The 22,420-nt window shown below is 35.3% G+C and overlaps 1 protein-coding gene across 1 annotated transcript; it reads left to right on the top strand.

Annotated features, from left to right (window-relative positions):
• The first annotated feature begins 4,065 nt into the window (after positions 1-4,065).
• Positions 4,066-22,388, top strand: LOC127946736 (protein MTSS 2-like). Its single transcript, XM_052543473.1, has 6 exons — positions 4,066-4,592; positions 8,816-8,877; positions 9,269-9,342; positions 19,250-19,334; positions 21,887-21,978; positions 22,087-22,388. Exons 1-6 carry the CDS (start codon positions 4,521-4,523, stop codon positions 22,341-22,343), a joined length of 642 nt encoding a protein of 213 aa, XP_052399433.1. The 5' UTR covers positions 4,066-4,520; the 3' UTR covers positions 22,344-22,388.
• The last annotated feature ends 32 nt before the right edge of the window (positions 22,389-22,420 follow it).

The raw sequence follows: 22,420 nt of genomic DNA, 5'->3' as shown, positions 1-22,420 counted from the left end.
TTCTTGGCAGCCAGATGTACTGACGCTGAACGAAAGAGGAAGAGAAGACAGCAAGCAAAGCCTGCAAAGTTTCTTCTCTCATTGGTTTATTTAAAGAACTTCTCTGATTTGTTGACTCATATATCTTTCCTTGTTTGTTAGAAAGTGTCTGAACAGCATAGAACTGAATACCAATAAGTCACTGAAGTTTAAAGCCGTTTCAAAATCTATTAAATCTACATAATTTTATCTAGAAGGTTTTAAAGGAACGGTTCTCACCAAAATGACTAAAAACATGCAGCTTTTCATGTCACAGGATGTTAATTGATGGATTAGACACGTGAATTAGGCTATTTTGTGAATTGTTTTTTTTTTTTTTTAGCTCTTTGGACTCTCATTCTGACAGCAGCCATTCAACTGCAGAATATCCATTCATTAACAAATGGCGTAATGCAAAATTTCTCCAAATGTGTTCCGGTTAAGGGCATAATTTGAATGATGATACAGATACTTTATTTCTAATGCAATTACATTCAGACATTTTAAGTGTCCAAATACTTGCTGAGGCTACTGAATGTTTATACATATACAATTTCACAGATATCTCTTTAGACTGAGAAACTATGCCCAGTCAATAAACTGGTAGGATGTCCCTGTAAAGCCTCCCATCTTGTGCAACACTCCTGAAATGGGGTAAACATAATATTTAATTGCTTGCTTATGTTTGCATAGTTTAGATATATTATTGCATAAGTGAATTTGGCTTGGTTTTCTCAACATATACAATACTGTTCAAAAGTCTCTAATGCTGACCAAGGCTGCATTTATTTGATCAAAATTACAGTTATATAAAACTATTATTATTGCCATAATAAATTCTGAAAACATTTGTGCTGCTTGATTATTATTATTGTTATGAGTCAGGATTCTTTGATGAATAGAAAAATCAAACGAACAGTATTTATTTAAAATAGAAATTAGAAATATTTTGTAACATTATAAATGTTTTTGCTGTCAAATTTGATCAATTTTGTATCCTTGTTGAATAAAAGTATTAATTTCTTAAAAAAAGTAATAACCCCAACGATATAAACAGTTTGGATGGTAATATATTCGGACTGCATGACAAAAATACCAATATATGTACAGTATTTTCAAAATTTCAAAGTAGATTTCAAAGTAGATTCAAAATTTTTAAACTACAACACAGTAAAAAAAAAATGTATGTGAATGTAAATGGTGTATTTTCAATAAATGAAAAAAAGACAAATTAAACAATTATTTTCATTCATGAACATTTATATTGTGCTATTATTAACAGCTATTTTGCCTGTTAATAGAGTTTAAAAAATGCTTTTAAATATAAATCTTTTGGAACATTATGAAGATTGTCACATTTAAACAATTTAATGGATTCTGCTGATTATAGGTCTTAATTTGTTTCATTCATTAGAAAAAAATCTTACTGTCCCCAAACTTTTGAATAGCAGAGCACATTTTAAACTGTTTCTGAATTTAATAATCTCATAAGCAGTCTTAGTTGCACTGTGCAACACTGTCTATCTTACTCTCCTGCTTCATGCTCACTGCATATTTTACTGTTTACTTTCTCTCTGTCTCTTTCACAAGCACAGGGAGATGCACGTGCCTCCTCAATGTTTAGCTGATCTTGAGGAATCCTTTGGCTTAGCGGACTGCGCAAGAGGAAATTCCACCGCCTCAAATGTTTTCAGTAAAGGCCCCAGTGTGGATCAAGGACCCGGACTCCCTGCAGCCCATCGAGTCTGCAGGGACAGCGAGGGCCCAGGAGGAATGAACCTGACGGTATACTGTACCACAGATGGTTCTCCTCCAGTCAGCAGACACATTATTGTTAGAATGGTATTTTAAGTATCACCATGCTCATAAAAATAACTGTAACCCAAAACATGTGTGCATGATCTTAAGAAGTTTTTATTGTTTTCATTCCACATCATAATTCTCTTGATGAAGAATAATAAAGAAAGGGTGAGAGTGCACATATCGCAGATTATAATGCATCAGGACTGTTTTCAGAAAATATTTAGCACAGTATATGCTGTCTTTTTCATCCTTAAGTGTTCTCTGATGGATTGTATGTGTTTTATCATCCAAAAGGTCCTTGAGAGTCATAATATGTAAAGGTTGCACTTGACTTGGCTCGACCAAACCTGTCAAAGTTGTAAGGTTTTCAGCTGCCTAAATACTGTGAAGGTCAGGTGTGGTTCCTTTATTTGATCTTCTTGGAGAAATTCAGCTGTTTTAAAGAACAGAATGTTCCTGGTTGGAAGTGATGTAAGAAGAATGCAACAACACACTCCTGCTTTGGAAAAGTTCTGGGGGACTTTTAGATTTTTTTAGCAGTATTCCAAGAAATTTTGGTCGTGGTTTTACTGTGGTCAGTTATAAGCAGTTGACTCATAAATTAACTGTATATCAAAACAGCTTTTCAATGGTTCACCAGACATTTGTTCTTTTGTCAGGAGAATACTTTGTTATTGCTGACATTCAGTTTCAGATTATGGCAAGTTCTTGATTATTATTATTGTGTGTGTGTGTGTGTGTGTGTGTGTGTGTGTGTGTGTGTGTGTGTGTGTGCGTGTGTGTGTGTGTGTGTGTGTGTGTGTTTTATTGATCCAAAATCAAAAGCCAAAATATCAATGTCCAAGCATGTATAAAGATAAAAATGCAATACTAAACTCAAACATAATATAAATTTTAGGCTCTATCTATCTATCTATCTATCTATCTATCTATCTATCTATCTATCTATCTATCTATCTATCTATCTATCTATCTATCTATCTATCTATCCTTAAAATTTAATGCTAAAGAAAAATGATGTAAACAATATAATAACAACACATGTATATATAAACAACATGCTTGCTAATTGTAAACTATCTTGTGTATCCTGTTAAGTGCTTTTGTAGAAACTGTGATGGAAAACAGTGGCTTAAAGTCAGAAAGTGTTCATTTGATATGGAACCTCTCCTGTTATTTCTCTACGGCAAGGTTACATAACTATATACTTACATAACATCCTTTACAGGATTTGGGGATTGAAGGTAAATCAGAATTTTATGGTAAAATAGCTTTATACCTGCATACAGTATGGCAACAGTACGTATGAGATGTGCTTGTGGAGATGACAGGGCGAATGTAGATGGATATATGTTACGCTGTGCAAGAGAGGAATGGAATGAATCTTTGCTCAGTTACTGTAGCTCTCAAGGGACAGTGTCCAGCAGCAAGGTCAACGTTTAGGATATACACTTTGCTCAATACAATTAGATCACAGTCCACTGTTTAGGAATTTCATTAGAGTTGCAAAATGTGCTGCTTTCTCTGCTTAGGACATTTCTAAACTATTTGAAATTAAGTACATTTAGCTGATTTTAAAGAGGAGTTTTAAAATCAGCTAATCAGAATTTTTCCATGTTTAACAGTTTTCTAATAAGTTCCCACATCCAAGATATTAGATTCATAATTTTTCTCTAAATCACACCAGTGCATTTTAAATGAAAGTTATGACTTCAAAAATGTTTAGCAATATTCAGCATTCAGAAACAGACCAAGATCCCTATATTATTAATAAAACAGAAAGAAAATTGGGTGAATATTTATTTATGTGGGACTATTAATGTGAAACATTTAAATAAAACTTTGATTAAAATGTTATAAAATGTCGTCATTTAACATTACATTTATGCATTTATCAGAAACTTTTAACCACATTTAAGCAAGTTGAAAAAGCTTGTTGTTATTATTATTATTAGAATTTCAAAAAAGTGCAAGGTGCTCTTAAAAAAAACAGTTATTTGTTTTACATTTTTAAATATATTTCTTGTCGTGACTGTTAAAGGGGTTAAAAAAGTGCACTGTCCATTTAATGGCATGCAGTGGCAGCTGTGCTGTTAACTTTGTCCCTGCCACACAAAGACACGTTAAAGCTACTTTAAAGGTCTACCATTCAATTGTCCTCTCCCTTTACACACACCAACTTGCCATATGTCTACCCGTAAGCCACGCCCCCATCCCTATGATCCCGCCCACCAACCCGGAGGATCGAATATCACGTCTGTCTTTCGCTGTATCACTCGATTCCGTTTTTCATCCAAAAATCGCGGCACTGTTTAAGCTGAAGCCTCTCGTCCACGTGGATCTGACAGCACAGATTGTTAGTATGATACACAAATCGTCCTCTGTATCCTAAGCCGGGGGTTGGGAGGGGATAATCAAATCTTTTGACCCCAGCCATCATTCCCAGGATAACGGGCACAGAGCCACTCTACTACTCTACAGCCTCAACTGTTGTTTCCTCTCGCCGACATCTGCTGCATGTTTCTCACATTTGCATCCGATGCAACAAGAGCTCTGTATTAGGATGGTGATGGACCACTTTCATACCAATTCCTGAAGACGAAATCAGTTTATTTGGAACAGAACATTTCATCTTTTTTTTTTTTTTTTAATATATATTTACTGAAAGAGTATTGTAACAATCAAGAGCCTGGTGTGACATGATGGAGAGTGTGGAGAAGGAGTGCGGTGCTCTAGGTGGATTGTTTCAGGCGATCGTCAACGATATGAAGGTACCACGACTGTTTTATTGATGCAGATATTTAGCAAAAAAAGATGGTTGTGTTTTACTGCCTTTGTTTTCATCAGGGGTCCAGCTGCCTGCACCACTGATGCTGTGATTAATGGCATGGGGGTCTCAGCATAGAGGGCTTTGTTGTGAAATGAGAATTGGACTCTTTGGTAGATGTTAGTAAAACCTGCTATTTAGTAAAGTATTTTTATTGTGCTTTTTTTTTAGATAAACATACAAGCAATATGTAGAAGATAGAGTAAAGAGAGAGATAATTATTTTTTTTCACTGAATAATATAGATCTAGTTAGTAGCTTAGAAATGTTCAGAATCCTTCAGAAATATTTTTTTATCCAAAACAGAGGGGTTTTATATGAAGCATGGGCAACACCCACTTTTTGGGAAATTGTTTTGATAGTCAAGTCTTGTGCTGTATTCGCTATCTGTTATTTCACAGAGAGACTCATGTCTAATCCCATTTTAACCTAATTCATTGTACTTGACATAGTCACAAATTTGAAAATGGTGCACTAAAAGTCTGCCTAGCTCAAAGCTGTCTAATGAGCAAAAGACATTTACCTTTATTTTGGACTCCAGTCAGAACATCTCTCAGGTTGACCCTCATATTGACTGAATGCGATGTTAATGTGCAGGGATTACGCATGGCTCAAAAACAGATAGAAATCCATCAGAGTGATCTTAAATGTGGAGCTCAACTAAACTCTCATTTGCTCAAAGCCCTTTTCAGTGAAGTAAGAAATAAAAAAACAGCTTTAATACAGCTTTTTGTACAGAATACAGTATTTAAAATATTGGTATTCATACATATAAGAAAGCATAAGTGATAATAGTGACGTTTATTTATGTTAACCTGTAACATTTAAACATCTCGTGGCCATCTCTCAGATATGATCTGTTTTTCCTAGCTGTTTGTGATTTTTTTGGAGCGCTTTCCAGCCTGTTGAGTTGCTGGAGCAGAACCCTGTGGTTGAACGTACTGTTCCATAAATGGTTTCCATGTTCTCTTGCGGCTCCAGCAGTGAATGTATTGCTGAAAGTTGGCGTTTGAGTGAAGTTCACTGGCCAGATGCCAGATCTGGAGTTCATATATTGTGAACGGCTCCAGACTTGGCTCAGGTCCAACCCTGGCAAGGTTCAGCTTGTTTGACACGCAGTATATCAACACTCATAAAGAGGGTGCAGCTGGAGAGAGTCGTAATGTCACAGATGATGCGAGTGGGTAGGGCAATCTCCTCTTCCAAAAAATTTGCATATTGTAGAATTTCTCTACTCTGTGATTTCACTTGGCAGACCAAGATGTATAAAAGACTTTAGAGCCGCAGTCAAAGGTTTAGCACAGCTATTTTTGTTTGCATAATATGATACAAAACACAGCAAACATATGCTGCTTTCACTTTAAAAATAAAATAAAATGGAATAAAACTAATGTTAAATTAAATAAGAAATAGTAATTATATTAATCACAGGTAATGTGTATATCTTTTTTTAATAATTCAGTGTTAAAATTCCTGTCTGTACAAATTTTAAAAGCATTTTGAATTTATTTTCAGCATGTTCAAATTTTTTGGTGTTTGCAAGCTTTTAACTGTGATAGCTTTTATGACTACAGATTGGCTCAATGGCTGATATGAAAATTGACCATACACATAAGATCTTTAAGGTCACAGTTGAGTTGAAATGTAAGGACTTGTTGTCATCTTGTTGAAGGTGTTTACTGGCCACACAAGGACTGCACTTCTGCCACAAACTAGCATGGAGCCTAGGAAATAACCACAAAATGATTTTTATCTTCAAAGTCTTATCTTGCTTTGTCACTGATTCCAATCATAATACCAGAAATTTTTTCATCTTTCATCATCAAAATGCATGTCATTTTAATGATATTTTAATGTTTAGCAGGAAATACCTGTTTTTAATTCTAACTAACTAATACGATCTGATTTGATTTTGAAATGACTGGATATCAGTTCATTTTTAAATATTTCATTACATTATTGCATTATATTTTAAAGCAGATCAGATTTATTAAATGTTTAAAACTGTGATGATGGAAATATGTTTTTGTTAATCTAAAATGAAAATGAAAAACATGTTTAACATTACTCTAGAATATTCTGTCTATAAAAATTATCATATTATTGAATTAAGCTGTTGTTGGTTACGGCCAATAAGCGAACTGATCTCAGCAACTGCAGACTGTTCTTAACCTCTTAACCTGCAACAACCTTCTTTGTTCATCTGTTTTAGACTCAATCTCCTCGTGTCCTTCTTGTCCTTGTTACTTGAAAGCTAATTAACCACCTGTGGGTTTTAAATATACCAGCTTTGACTGTTTAGAAGAGTTTGTTTTTGTATTGAATGATTTCTGTATAGTACCTTTTACGAGTTTGGGGTCAGTAAGATTTTTGTATTTATTTATGTTTATTTTTAAATTATACTTTTATCCGGCATGGACATTTTAAATTGATCAAAAATGACAGTAAAGACCTTTACAGTGTTAAGTAAATGTTGTTTTTGTATCAATTTTTTTTCCGGTGTTTAACAGTATGCATAAAAATATTAAGCAGCAGAACTTTTTTAATTTTTTTTATCAACATTGATAATAATAAGAAATGGTTCTTGATGATTTCTAATGGATCATTTGTCAATTGTATTCATTTGACGATTTCACTGTTTTAACTTTTTGATCAAATAAATGCATAATAGTGTTCCTGTAGTTCAACTGGTAGAGCACTGCGCTAGCAAGCAAGCAAGCAAGCGCAAGGTTGGGGGCTCGATTCCCCGGGAACACATGATATGTAAAAATTGATAGCCTGAATGCACTGAAAGTCGCTTTGGATAAAAGCGACTGGTAAATGCATAATTTTAATTTTTAATTTAATTTAATTTAATTTAAATTTAAATGCAGCCTTGGTGAGCATAAGAGACTTATATGACCTACAAATTTAGAATGGCACTATATTTCTATGTGGTCCTATGTTTGTTTTTACTCTAGTCATATGTTTATGTTTAAACATTATCTTTCATAAGCCAAAGATAGACCTCTTAACAGAGTAGAAAGAGAGGTTGTAATTTTAGCTGCACATTGAGCTGCAGAGCAAAATTACATTTTCTTCCAAAACACAAGAAAACCTATTCCAACATCAACAAACAAAATATTTCAGACTCTCATGCATTGTTTTGTTTATTTATGAGATAATAACAAACTACTGTTTACTGTAATTTTTCTACCAGATGCCTATTGTCTCCCTATTTAGCATTTGTGTCAGCAAAGCTGATGCCAGAATGCGCTTATTCAGTGGTTTTTGACCAATTTGTTTTACAAAAATGTGTATAAAGCCAAAGAATTTTAAAACACATGCATTTCTAAACCTCTGCCTGAAAGATCATTTGTTCACGATCATCAGAGACCATGCAACAACAACCTTATTCCAACCTCTCCATCCCCTTTAACAAGAGCTGTCAGCTGTCATTTTTTTAAATGTCCCTAGGAATTTCAGTTTATTAAAAACAGACATTCTCTTGAATTGATCCAGTGAGAAAGCCCATAATGATGAATTTTTCAGTTGTTTTGTATAAAAGATGCGTCTCGTGTGTGAATATAAATAATTATTTTGGAATTAAACTTCTTTTAGGGTTTACTGTTTACAAAGGTTCTACTTGACCAAGGAAGTATTTCTGGTTAAACTAAAGGGATAGTTCACCCACAAATTAAACGTTTGTCGTCATTTACCCACCCTCATGTTGTTCCAAATCTGTATTTCTTAGATATTCTGAAGAATGTTGGTAACCAAACAGTTCTGATGCCCATTGACTGGTGCCACACGGAGACATTTCAAAATGTCTTCATTTAGGTTTCAAAGAAGAAACCTGTTGTGAAGACACCAGAATCCTAAATTGAGGAACAGCATATGCTGGTAATTTCAACAGTATATAAAGTCATGATGACAGACAGGGTCAGCACACCTGGACAAAACTTTGCTGGTGTTCCTGTGTAGAGAATGTTCTTCTAAAACAGATGGAAGTGTGTCATGAGCGTCTGTATTAAGCGAGACATCTGGTCCTCATCTGAAGTGCTTTGCTCTCTTTAGAGTTCTTTGGAGCTCTGAATGTGTCTGTTTTGGGTTACCTATATGTGTGCAGTTTAATGTTGTAGTTTATCTCCTTACTAACACTCTCATATGTCTTTTTTCATTCCTTTAGTTCTCATACCCAGTGTGGGAAGATTTCATTGCAAAGGCCACAAAACTACACTCCCAGCTAAGGTAATTTAACACTTCAGAAGTCTTTTATTAGTTATTTCTTTCACCTTTTTTGGAGATACTGATACTTGCCTTAGGCCTTGTTCCAAATGTCACTCTCAACCCATGCGGTCTATCTGTGCAGTCTACATTTTGCTGCATGGACTGTTGGATAATATTCTGCATCAGTGTGGGATTGACAGAAGGCCAGATGAGCACCCTTCTGAATTATAAAATGACAAATGAGACACCCTAAGGTCTCATGGTCAGTTCATGTCAAGCACTTAATTCGGGACAGGGCCTTAATCTGCATTCTCAAGATGTGAATCAGATTGTTTTTCAGGAGTCCTGTCACTGTTCCTAATCAGCACTGGTGCTGATGACTCTAAATGTTTTGCTGTTTACTCCTTCACAGAACCACAGTGTTTGCGGCTGCAGCATTTCTTGATGCTTTTCAGAAGGTGGCAGACATGGCAACCAACACGAGAGGTACATTTCAAATGTTGAGATCACAATGATCAACAGTTTTTGGGTTGCTGTAATAAACATTTGCATAGTCAAATTGCACAATTTCATCCCTATGTATGCATTTGGAAGGAAGTTGGAAGTGGGGCTGCATGATTTTGGGAATAAAATGTGATTGTTCAGCTAAATTGCAATTTTGATTTAAAATCTGATAATAATAAAAAAAAAACAAGTTTGCTGTGCTTGTTTCAAGGGCTGTATGATATGATTTGGACACATTTTCATGATTATAAATCAATGTGGTTATAAAATAATAATAATAATAATAATAATAATAATAATAATAATAATAATGAAAATAATAATTACTACTACTGCTGCTGCTACTAATACTAAAATATATATATATATAAAAATGTTAAATAAAAAAATAGTAGTTAAGAAAAAATTATGTAATAATAATTTCAGCTGGAAAATTATAATACAAATATTAATGCAAAATAATAAATATAAAATTACAAATATAATAGAAAAATTATATTTATCTTAGCTTCTCTTTTGAGTAGTGCTTATTACATGTGCAGGAATATGGTTGGCATTTCTAAGTTAAAACCCCCCAAACTCGAGATGGAGTTTGTGTGGAGCAGCATTTACTGCAAATCAAGATGCTCTGAGACGTTTCAAACATTGGCAGATAATGAGTTGTAAGCACAGTGTGTCGCACTTTAGTCTGAAACACAAAGCGCATGTATTTATTTAATTAATTTGCAGCCTTTGTGACTTTGTGGACTATATTTCCATTTTATTTTGATTAATCATGCAGCTCTAGTTTACTTTCTTATGATTACATCAGAAAGGTCACTTTGGGTTTTTTCTGATAACTAGGAAATGGCTTGAGAGTCATATTTCATCATAGTTTAATTCTGCTTCTAGCTGGCTGCTGTAGAGTCTCTGAAACCGAATCCTTCTGGTGCCATTCAAATCCTCTAGTTACTGCCTGCAGGGACCAGACAAGGCTAAAGAAATCTAGTCTTCATCGACATGCTTAAAGGGTGTGGGTCAGGCATAGCTTTCGGCCTAGAGCTGAATCACTCATTTGTATCGGTCTTGTAAATTGTTCCACATATACACAAGCGCTGAATGCACTGGATCTTTGCATCCTGTGTAGTGTGCGTGGGTTTTTGTGTCTTAGCGCCAACCAGCTACTGTAGACAAAGGGACCGGTTGCTATTGGCTACCAAAATCTGAAAGGTTACAGCACTTGCACAGAATCTACAGTAACTAGAGACCAGACACACATGAAAAGCTTTGGGCAGGCCCAATCAGGGTAATGATCCTGTCCAATATCTATTTCTTAGATAAATATGATTTTTTCAATATATTCATAAATAGTTTTTTTGTCTCTTAACACGGGCACAAGAGAGCTGTCAGTGAATAAATGGGAAAACAAAGCAACTTACATATTAAAAAGAAGTAATTCAGATATTTTGTGGTAAATTTAAAAGTAATGCATTACTTTACTTGTTACTTAGGGAAAGTAATCTGATTAGGGTACTTGCGTTACATGTAATGCATTACCCCCAAAATTGAAATTTAGCATACTTGCAGTATCAAGAAATTTAGAGACAGAAACAATATAGAGTCTATAGAGACAGACTATATCATGTTTCGGTTTGTATCTGTCTAGTAAAGGCTAATAGCAAAAGTCTTTACCCAAAAACACAGCTACCTATCCACCTTCACCCTTCTGCTCAGTTCAGAATCATTACCAGATGCCAGTGAACCAGACTGATTCCATTTGTCCTGCGGGAGCGCTTTGTTCTGTTCAGGACTCCAAACATACAGCATTGCCATAAATTAGTTCAGTGAACTGTCAATACTTTTAGTGGATGGCTGTCACTGCAGCATTTTCACCTCTGACATCTGGACTGGCTGTTGTTTATCACTTTGCATTGATATAAGAGTTGCAAGTAGTTACGCTATACACTGTAGTGTATCAAAGAAACTTTGGGTAATGTCCTATTTTTTAAGAAAATAATTCATTACCAGATTCTTACTTTTATGTTTTTATTTTTTGTGATGGCCTTGGTTTTTATTTAATTTTTTTATTTCTCCTCCAGTAGCGCCACACTAAAATGATATCCACTGTACACCAATGAGAGGGCAGTATATAATCCCCAGTATTAAGTGTCAGCAACAGTAGGCAATGCGTTTTCTGTGAATTAGGGACAGGCTGGGGGCACTGACACAGCTGGGGATCTCACTAAAACACTGACATCAGACGGATTCTCGTCTCACTGGCTTCCAGTGACACACATTCTTCCCCCCCATCACCCCAGTTAGCAGGCCCATAATGACACACACTCCAGACAGTCACATAACAAGCACAGCCTTTCAGTGGCCTGAATGTTTAAAGTGTTTGAATGGGAGTTTTACCTTTTTGATCCAGGAACTGTATCTTGAAAAAAATGAACAACAATTGGTTAATGTTCATAAAAAATATATATAATATAATATAATATAATATAATATAATATAATATAATATAATATAATATAATATAATATAATATAATATAATACAGCATTTTTACTAACTAATTATTATTGTTTTACTCTAGATTAATGCAAATGTATTATTATATAAATGTTATAATGCAATAATAATAATAAATTAAATCATAATGTAAAAAAAATCAAACATACTATTGTTAATTCATGTTTATTCATAATACATTAGTACTAATGTTAATTTATATGGCTGTATATGCCTCACTATTTGTATAAATAACCATTAAATGAGATTAATAAATGCTGTGATTGAACATTAGGAACATTTACAAATGTACAACCTTGTTCATTCATCTTCACGACTACCTGGATGTGTCAGTTTGAGCAGTATTAAAGTTTCATTGGAGAAACTTGTTTTTCTATACTTGCAAAGGATTGAAGTATTTGTCATGCTAAGGTCAGTTTAAGTTAAGTATGAGTAGGCTTGGGAATATCAATACAGGGAACTTCAATATGGAAGAAAATTATATAGTCTCTCTCTCTCTCTCTCTCTCTCTCTCTCTCTCTCTCATAACTCTCTCTTCTATTATGACTCTCTTCCTTTGATAGCAAAGGAGTCCAGCAGTCTGGCTTGTTTGTGATGTTTATAGTCATGGCGTCATGGTCAGGTTTTTTATAGAGCAGATGTGGGCAGTCTATTAGTGCACGTGTTAGACAGGCATGGAAGTGTTTGATGTCTGTGTTTGACTTGCATTTTGATGTCTGGCCTCCAAAAATAACAGCATTTGCTTGCATTCACTTCCAGTGATGAATGCTAGAGGAGGGATATTTACTGGAAAACAAACGTAATGATACATGCGTTGTTCATCTAGATCTTTATAAACACATCTAAGTCAATGATGTCATATGATGTCAGTGCTTGCACTATGCATTGCACCGTCCCCTTAGTGATTTAGTTGTGGAAGTGTATAGTTGGATCCCGCAGGTAATTTCTTATGTTGTGAGAGATGCACCATGGGAGAGGGTCACAAACCTCTCTGTCATGGGATTGGAGCGAGGTGTGTTTTAATGATGGCTCTTGGGTCTGTATGTATTTGTGTTTTTCTCCATCTATGCTGATGACAGGCTCTTCTCAGTGTATGTATGAGTGTATATGTCTTTACATGGAAGGAGCTTGGAAGCGATTTCACCCGGCTTGCAGTGGCGAGGTAGAGATGTGTAATCCTCTTTACCTTGTTGTGAAACACACAGACTGAGTTTGTGCATGTTAGTGTCAGTGGGACGCAGTGGGCTGCTAATCTTCCCTGCAGCTCTGGACTGGCAGATGGCATGTATCCGTTCCAGCCATCTGGAGTGTGGGGCATGGGCAAGAATTTGCCTTACTTGGCACCGGAGATTAAACTGTCAGATTCACACTTGCCACATTTCACCCATTTCTATTAACGTACCTTTTTGTCAGGTCTGTGGGTCACCAAACAACTCCCAACTGATTTATTAAAGCACTTAAGAAGGTTATATGTGGCCTTAAATTAGACTTGATGTGTTTACATTGTATGTTGGTGTAATATAGATTTATCCTATTACTGTAACTTATATAATAAAATAGTGCTGTATAAATATTAGCAGGTAGCATAAAGATGGATTCTTAACCTTGGAGTACCATAATTTAGAAACAAAAACTGTACTTTGGATTTTGGACATGTACCATGACAACACAATTTTTATTTATATATTTTTCAATGGCTTACCATATATATATATTTTTTTTGGATATGTAAAATGCCAGCACCATGGTTTTGTCAACATGGTGTCATGTTATTATCTGAGATGGTAATACCATGGTTTTATTGACATGATGATTCAGTAAATTAAATTAAATTAAATTTATGCATTTAGCAGACAATTTTATCCAAAGCGACTTACAGTGCATTGAGGCTATAAATTTTTTTTTATCAATTTTTACATATAATTTACCATGGCAATTTTATTTTATGATGATATTATTTATCCATGATGGTTTTATTTTCAATACTGCGAAGAATTTATCAATGGCTAAACATTGTTTTTGTATATGTATTGTGTATGATTTTGTTAACGTGGTGCTTAATGGTTTTATTAAACTGCATCATGGTCCATGAAAATGTTAATATTGAGTAAGATGCAATATACAATAAATTATGGTATTATTTTTAATGTACTGTGATGAGGGGAAGCTTTAAAGTTAGACAAAATGAAGAACTAACAGTTGTTAAGCTAACTGCTTTTCATTATTTGTATTTAGTAAAAGCAACCACACGTTTTATATCCCTGAGTGGCTCTTATAACAGTCTTTACCACAAATATTATTCACAATAGAAAGGAAACCTGGAGTGCATTGAGAATTTTCCAGAATCAACACATTTAGTGTGGAATAAGTTATGTTCAGTTGCGTGAGACAAGCACAGACGCTTCAAAACAATATAGAGCATTAAAAGAGCAGAACACTATGTTCTACGTCATAATGGAAAGGACATTACCATTAAATAGGTTCAAAATCCACATGTGTCCCAGTACCCCCAGAAGTACCTTGGGAATCTGTGATGTAAAGGAAAAGAAGATGATGAATAGCAGTCAGGGAAAAGTAACTGATTATCTTGAACTCACGCCTGACCGAACTACTGTCGCCCTTAATAGAGAGACAGATGGACAGAGAGAAAGGGAGAGGAGGGGTCCATATTATGTCTGTTTTAGTCAAATGTGTGAGTGTGTTTTTGCTGAAGCTGGAATATGAAGCACATCTGGTGAGAAGGACTGAGGAGTATTTTTAGCAGCAGTGCTCTGTCCCCCAGACAGGAAGTCTTAGAGGCTGTAAACACACACGCACGCACGCTCGCACGCACGCACACTAAGCCATACACACATAGGCATTCTTAATGTCCCCTCCTCATGCCAGAGAGAGTCCTGGGAAATCTGGAGTAATTGAGAACAGATAGAGTTAGGGCAGTGGGCCAAACTCAACTTTGCTATCACTGGCCTTCCTGTCTCCGTCTCTGCCTATCGTTTCACGTAATTCGTGCTAAAATGAACACGTGAGAGCGTTTTTTTAATTGTATTTTTTATACATACATTGAGTCCTTCTGTTTATTAGTCTGCTGGTTTATTAGATCATTATGTAGGCTAGCCCTCAGAAACTTTCTTCAGAAAAAACATGATTTGCAGCTACAAACGTGAGAAGAGGGAAAGAGCTATGCATGTGTTTGTTTTTGCTCGTGTGCAGTTAGGTTTGAGGTTAGCGTTGGGTTGCGTGAGAGTGTTTACATTAAAAGAATTGTGTATGTCAGCACTTCATGTTCTGTATGATCCCACACTACAATGGCACCAAAGAGATATTTCTTAAATGTAAAGTGAATCCTCATTGGTAACACACTTTTCTAATGTGATGCATTTCCAAGTGAAAGGTAGGGCAAGGCTTTATTTTATCCATCAAGACTTGATTGGAGAGTCCCCATTTGATACCAGAATGGAACCAGACCAAATATGAGTTTACTAAAACAATTCCTACACTGAAGAAAAAGTCAAACAAACATGTTGTTAATTCTGGTTTAAATATGTTTTGTTCCATTTGTCTAAAAGCAAATAAACATCCCAACAGATTTTTCTTTTAAATAAACAATGTTGTTTAAATAGTATTTTCGTTTGACCCCAAAGTGTTGATGTGGAGAACACTTTCTGGCTAGCTTTACTAGCTGCAGAAATTATTGTGGGTTTTATTCATTTTTGGTGTTGTAGAACATAAAATAAAATATGATACATATTTAAATTAAAAAGACATCACGATAAACATTACTGTCTTTCAAACATTATTTACAGTAATTAAACTAAATTAAACATTGACTAATAAATGTGTTATTTTATAGCAAATTTAGTTTATGGTGAAAATCAGTTATAAAAAGTATGACTTACATTAAGTGATATTTTGGCTTATGTATTGTATAGTATAGTATGGTCTTTAAAATAAATAATCTTTTTACCTTGTATGCATATTTTTGTCTTTGGAAAAGTATATTAAATAAAAATAATAAAAATAAAAATAATATTAAATAAAAATTTTAAATAAAATTTTTAAACCAAACCATAAATATAATTTGAGAAAAAAAAAATATATTTGGCTGTAATGAATTAGCTAACATTATAGTGCAGCCTAAGTGACATTAGTTGAAAATGAAAGTCTTTTCAGGGGACAGTCTGTTGCACAAACTGTTGCATTGCCAGCCATTCAAACAAAGCCTGCCAACTACTTCTGCACCTGCACACATATCTTTTCAGAGAGAGAAAGGGCACATGTGAGAGTCAGAGACCCGTGGAAACTACTTCTCAGTTCAGATGGATGTAAAGGCTGTTAATCAATCAAATATTTTGACTGAAATAATGTCACATTCAAGGTGCCTAGAACAAAATCTCTTTGTGAAGATAAATTATTTTTCTCATCTCCTACCACTTGTAATCACAAACCAGTTCTTTTTAAATTGAACATGAAAATTTGATCATAATGCATATTCAATGTTATTGTGAACAATTATTTCATGCATGTTATAGTTATGCAACGCGTTGCTCAACCTTACAAACAATTTTCATTCTCAGATGTCTCCAAGTTTAAAGTCAAAGTGAAAATGTTGTCATCATTTACTCACCTTCATGTTGTTCCAAACCTGTATGTCTTACTTCTGCAGTACATAAAAGAATATATTTTGAAAAAATGTGTCTGTTCTTGTTCCTATAGGGAAAGTCAAATGTTTTTTTTTTTATTGTATGAACAAAAACAGTTATTTGAAACTTGAGGTGGAGTAAATGATGATAAAGTCTTCATATTTGGATGTACTATCCCTTTAAACAGTCTCTGATCACATGAGCAGTTCCTCAAGGGTTCACAGATCTGCTAAATAGCTTCCCAGTTGTGGGCAGGTGTTGGAGGCAGTGAGAGTCTGGCTGAATGGAGCATCTGAAGCCTCTGGGTCACATGATCTGAAGGAAGGCTGTGGGAGTCGTGAGTGTCCGGTCAGGGTAGGAGGCCAGGGGACTCCTGGATACAGGAAATCTGTGAACGCTTTCAGGATGGAGCTGCCAGCTGATCCCTCAAGGGAAGGGAAGAGGATGCTGCCAGGTGTGTGAGTGTGTTTGTGTTGCATATCATTCTGACTGTAACCATGACGTTCGGAAGATCTGTTTTTGAAATAGAAAAGCGTTCGCATTTGAGCGAAAGTGCAGCTGTGAGCTTTGCACTGAGCCATGCAAATAGATGTGTGTGTGTGCACAGGTCAATTCAGGAACAGCTCTGTTTAAGTCTCAACGCCAGTGGCATTGAACTTGATTTGCCTTTCCAAAGGCCTTTGAGAATAGAATGTGAGACGTGCATGCTCTTGGACAAGCACACTGTGTACTAGCAGTAGGCCTTTCTCTCAGACATATACGTATAGGATGGACCTGTGGGTAAGAGCCAAATTGCACACAGGTTTTTATTTTTTATTTTTTTGCAGTATCTTTTCCTAAGTACAACCATTTATACTGAAGATCAGATGGCTGATCTTTAACCTTCCTTCCCTCTAACTGTCACCTGGTTTGGCCACCGTTCAATCTGTCAGTGTCCCACCCAATGAAAACTGCATTTGCTCCAGTTTGAAAGAAGGAAAACAACTTGTCATGTGAGCATAGGTGCTTTTTATAATGCTGATTTGATAACATATATCAATAGCAAAAAATATCATAATATCATGTATCTATGTAAATGTCATACAGTATATGTCAAATGGATTAAATTTGAAGCAGGGTTATTATCATTAACTAAAACCATAAAAAACATTTCCATTACTTACCTACTAAACATTTATTAATATAATATAATATATATACATAATATATAAAAGAAGATGAAAAATTACAAAAACACAACAGAATTACTAAAGAATGAACTGAAATTAAAAATTAAATCAGAAAAATGTAAAAAAAAAAAAAAAAAAAAAAAACTATAATAGTATATCAATGATACTAAAATAACACTGGTTTGAATAACTCAAGAATCTTCAAATCTTTGTACTTTACTCATATTTGAAGTCTCAGAAGAACTGACATCCCTCTTTGCAATGAACTCTTATGTAGGAGGCTGTTTGTTTTGAAGGTTTTCAGTAGCTGTGTGTGTGTGTGTGTGTGTGTGTGTGTGTGTGTTGTTGTGTGTATTTGTGTGGTTACAGGAGAGCAGGTTATTGCCGGCCTCTCCCATTCTCTCCTGTAATAATGGTGTTTAGGAAACATGAGCAGACAGGAAAGGCAGATACAGAGTGGAAGAATGGAGGGATATCCCTTTACCGGGTTCCCTCCTTTTCCCTTTGGACCTGGCTGGATGAAGATCTACTCCTGTCTTATTGCACACACACAAATTTATATTTGGTGTACAAAAAACAGTCTATGACTACTGCAAAAGTAAGTAAGACATACAGTTTGGAACAATATGAAGGTCAATAAATGATGGCAACACTTTCACTTTGACATTGATCTTGGAGACATCATCTGAGAATGAAAATTATTTGGGAGGTTGAGCAACTGGTTGCATAACTATAACATGCATGGAATAATTGTTCACAATAACATTGAATATGCATTAAGATCTGTGCAATCACATCTTTTGTAAGATTAAAAAAAAAAAGTTTTATATTCATAATCTTCTTATTATTTGCCAATAAAAATGCATTTCTTTTATCCACATATTAAACAAATCATTGGAGGATCATAACCAGAACCAGAATCATTTAGTTCTTTATGTTTCCAATTCCTATTTATCATAATCAATCAGATGTCCCCTTATATCCACTGGCCCCTTGAACTCTGTAAGTGGAGACTTTGTCCCATCTAGCCTGTGTAACCTACTGGCCCTCATACTGACAGAGTTCAATCTCATCAGATCTGGCTGTGAGATTGGGGGAAATCTTGGCTGAGCTGGTTGTGTTAAGGCCCGGGCAGGCAAGGCTTTATAGCTTAAGACCCCACTTTAATTACACTTGGCAGGAGAGGAAAGTTAACACCACTAAGTAATTGTGTTCAAGGTCACCAAGCGAGTGAGCACTTCTTTATGGATCAGAGCCATTCTTTTAGGCAAATGTTCAATTTGTGCTATTTGAAGTTTTGTCTCTTGGGAATATGGTGCATTTGTCTTGCATTTATTACTAAGCACATACTTTTTCCCTTTTATGGGCCTGCTTTTGTGTTCCTGATTAGGTTGCCCTCTTGTGGCCATTTTTATATGTGCGATTTAAATCTATATGTGGACAAGTTTGTCTAATGTTTTCAAAAATATTGGCTCATGATGTTAATGCTCAAGTTACACTCAGCTTACAAAATGTTCTTTTTTGATATCCACCTCTTCTTTTAACATTGATTTGTCTTGTTGTTAGGTGCCACCAGGGATATTGGCTCAGCTTTGACCCGGATGTGCATGCGACACCGCAGCATCGAAGCCAAACTGCGCTACTTCTCCAAGTGAGTGATCGACCTATCCATGGCGTGATTACTTCATGCTTTGCTCCCAGCCAGTCAGACGGCACAGACAGGATTTAAAATTGATTTTCCACTGTGGAGATAAGCAAACATTCATAGCTCAATCAGCCTGCTCTAAGGCTTTAATGTGTTGTCTTCAGAGATACCAAATTAGCTCACAGCTCATAGATTTCAAATGCTGACCTTAAAGGAATAGTTTACCAAAAAGTTAACATTTCCTTATATCATACTCACCCTCTTTTCTTTCCAAACTACTGATATAATTTTCTTTATTTTGTGGAACACAAAAGGAGATATCAAGCAAAATCTTTACACTGCTCCTTTTTTCTAAATTTTTAATTCATACAGGAACAATATAGTTCTGTTTTTGTTGTACATACTGTATGTGTGTGTGTGTGTTTGTACACTACTGGTCAAAATTGAAAGTAATTGACAATTTTGTATGTTTTTTAAAGAAGTCTCTTATGCTAATTAAGGCTGCAATTTAAATGTTGGGTTAAGTTATGTTTTCAAATAAATTCTGTTCTTTTGATCTTTCAATCCATCAAAGAATCCAGAAACAAAATGTTTAATGGTTTCTGCAAAAACTTTAATAATTAATTTTATTAATAATTAATATTAATTAATAATAAATATCTCTAGATGTGTATATATATATATATATGTAAATGTATATGTACAGGTGCTGGTCATATAATTAGAATATCATCAAAAAGTTGATTTATTTCACTAATTCCATTCAAAAAGTGAAACTTGTATATTATATTCATTGATTACACACAGGCTGATATATTTCTTTTAATTTTGATGATTATAACTGACAACTAAGGAAAATCCCAAATTCAGTATCTCAGAAAATTAGAATATTGTGAAAAGGTTCAATATTGAAGAAACCTGGTGCCACACTCTAATCAGCTAATTAACTCAAAACACCTGCAAAGCCATTAAATGGTCTCTCAGTGTAGTTCTGTAGGGTACACAATCATGGGGAAGACTGCTGACTTGACAGTTGTCCAAAAGACGACCATTGACTCCTTGCACAAGGAGGGCAAGACACAAAAGGTCATTGCAAAAGAGGCTGGCTCTTGTCCAAGCACATTAATAGAGAAACAAAGGGAAGGAAAAGATGTGGTAGAAAAAAGTGCACAAGCAATAGGGATAACCGCAACAAAACCCATTGAAAAATGTGGGGGAGATTCACAAAGAGTGGACTGCAGCTGGAGTCAGTGCTTCAAGAACCACTACGCACAGACGTATGTGAGACATGGGTTTCAGATGTCGCATTCCTTGTTTCAAGCCACTCTTGAACAACAGACAGCGTCAGGAGTGTCTCGCCTCAAAAAGGACTGGACTGCTGCTGAGTAGTCCAAAGTTATGTGCTCCGATTAAAGTACATTTTGCATTTCCTTTGGATATCAGGGTCCCAGAGTCTGGAGGAAGAGAGGAGAGGCACACAATCCACGTTGCTTGAGGTCCAGTGTAAAGTTTCCACAGTCAGTGATGGTTTGTTGTGCCATGTCATCTGCTGGTGCTGGTCCACTGTGTTTTCTGAGGTCCAAGGTCAACACAGCTGTTTACCAGGAAGTTTCAGAGCACTTCATGCTTCCTGCTGCTGACCAACTTTATGGAGATGCAGATTTCATTTTCCAACAGGACTTGGCACCTGCACACAGTGCCAAAGCTTCCAGTAGCTGGTATAAGTACCATGGTATCCCTGTTCGTAATTGGCCAGCAAACTCGCCTGACCTTGTACAGGGAAGAGGAAGGGTATTGGGAAGAGGAAGATGTGGTATGCCAGACCCAAGAATGCAGAAGAGCTGAAGTCCACTATCAGAGCAACCTGGGCTCTCATAACACCTGAGCAGTGCCACAGACTGATCGACTCCAAGCCACGTCGCATTGCTGCAGTAATTCAGGCAAAAGGAGCCCCAACTAAGTATTGAGTGCTGTACATGCTCATACTTTTCATGTTCAGACTTTTCAGTTGGCCAATATTTCTAAAAATCCTTTCTTTGTATTGGTCTTAAGTTATATTCTAATTTTCTAAGATACTGAATTTGGGATTTTCCTTAATTGTCAGTTATAATCATCAAAATTAAAAGAAATAAACATTTGAAATATATCAGTCTGTGTGTAATGAATGAATATAATATACAAGTTTCACTTTTTGAATGGAATTAGTGAAATAAATAAACTTTTTGATGATATTCTAATTATATGACCAGCACCTGTATGCATGTATATATGTCAATATTTGTAATATCACAATATTATGGTTTTTCCTGTATTGTTTTATACAAAAAAATGGCGTCTTGAGCATGAGAATTTTTCCAAAAACATTGAAACATTTTAATTATTCTAAAATTTGACCAGTAGTATAATCATAATTCATGTATATTTCGCATATAATCATAGAGTTCTGCATGTTTCATTATTATTATTTTTTTTCTTCTTTAAATAATGTTGGATGACCATTTTAAATACTGTATTATTTCTGTTGTTTAATTGCTTGCCATTTTTAAATTTACACTCAGTGCTCTAATGGAAAAAATGATTGCCCCACTCCAAGACAAGATAGAAGAGTGGAAGAAAACAGCCGCGCTGCTTGATAAAGACCATGCCAAAGGTGGAACTGACTCATCAGAGTTGTCAATATGCAAACCTGGTTATACTCGCTGTCAATGCACTACTACCGGTAATGTCTGTAAACCTAAACCTTCCTTCTGTTCACCAGAGTACAAGCGCTCTAGGCAGGAAATCAAGAAGAAGTCATCTGACACAATAAAGCTGCAGAAGAAAGCCAGAAAAGGTCAGTCTTTTTGTTCTCTCTGTAGCACAGTGATTCCTTCTCCTTATCACACTCTCTCTCTGTGTTATTATCAGAGGATTACTGCATGTTTAATAATTTGTGAAATTGTGTCGTGCTGGGATCTTTTCTTACTCACCCACTTCACTTGCATGCTTACTTTTTCTGATGCCAAGATTAATTAGGTCAAATACAGATTATAAAATTCAAGAGTTGGATCAAAATGTCATGGTAGCCCTATTGAATCAGATGATGGTGAACT

The sequence above is a fragment of the Carassius gibelio genome, chromosome A25 (assembly GCF_023724105.1).
Source record: "Carassius gibelio isolate Cgi1373 ecotype wild population from Czech Republic chromosome A25, carGib1.2-hapl.c, whole genome shotgun sequence".
Taxonomy (NCBI): domain Eukaryota; kingdom Metazoa; phylum Chordata; class Actinopteri; order Cypriniformes; family Cyprinidae; genus Carassius; species Carassius gibelio.
The sequence above is the reverse complement of the archived record's forward strand: the minus strand, read 5'-3'. Positions and strand labels throughout refer to the sequence as shown.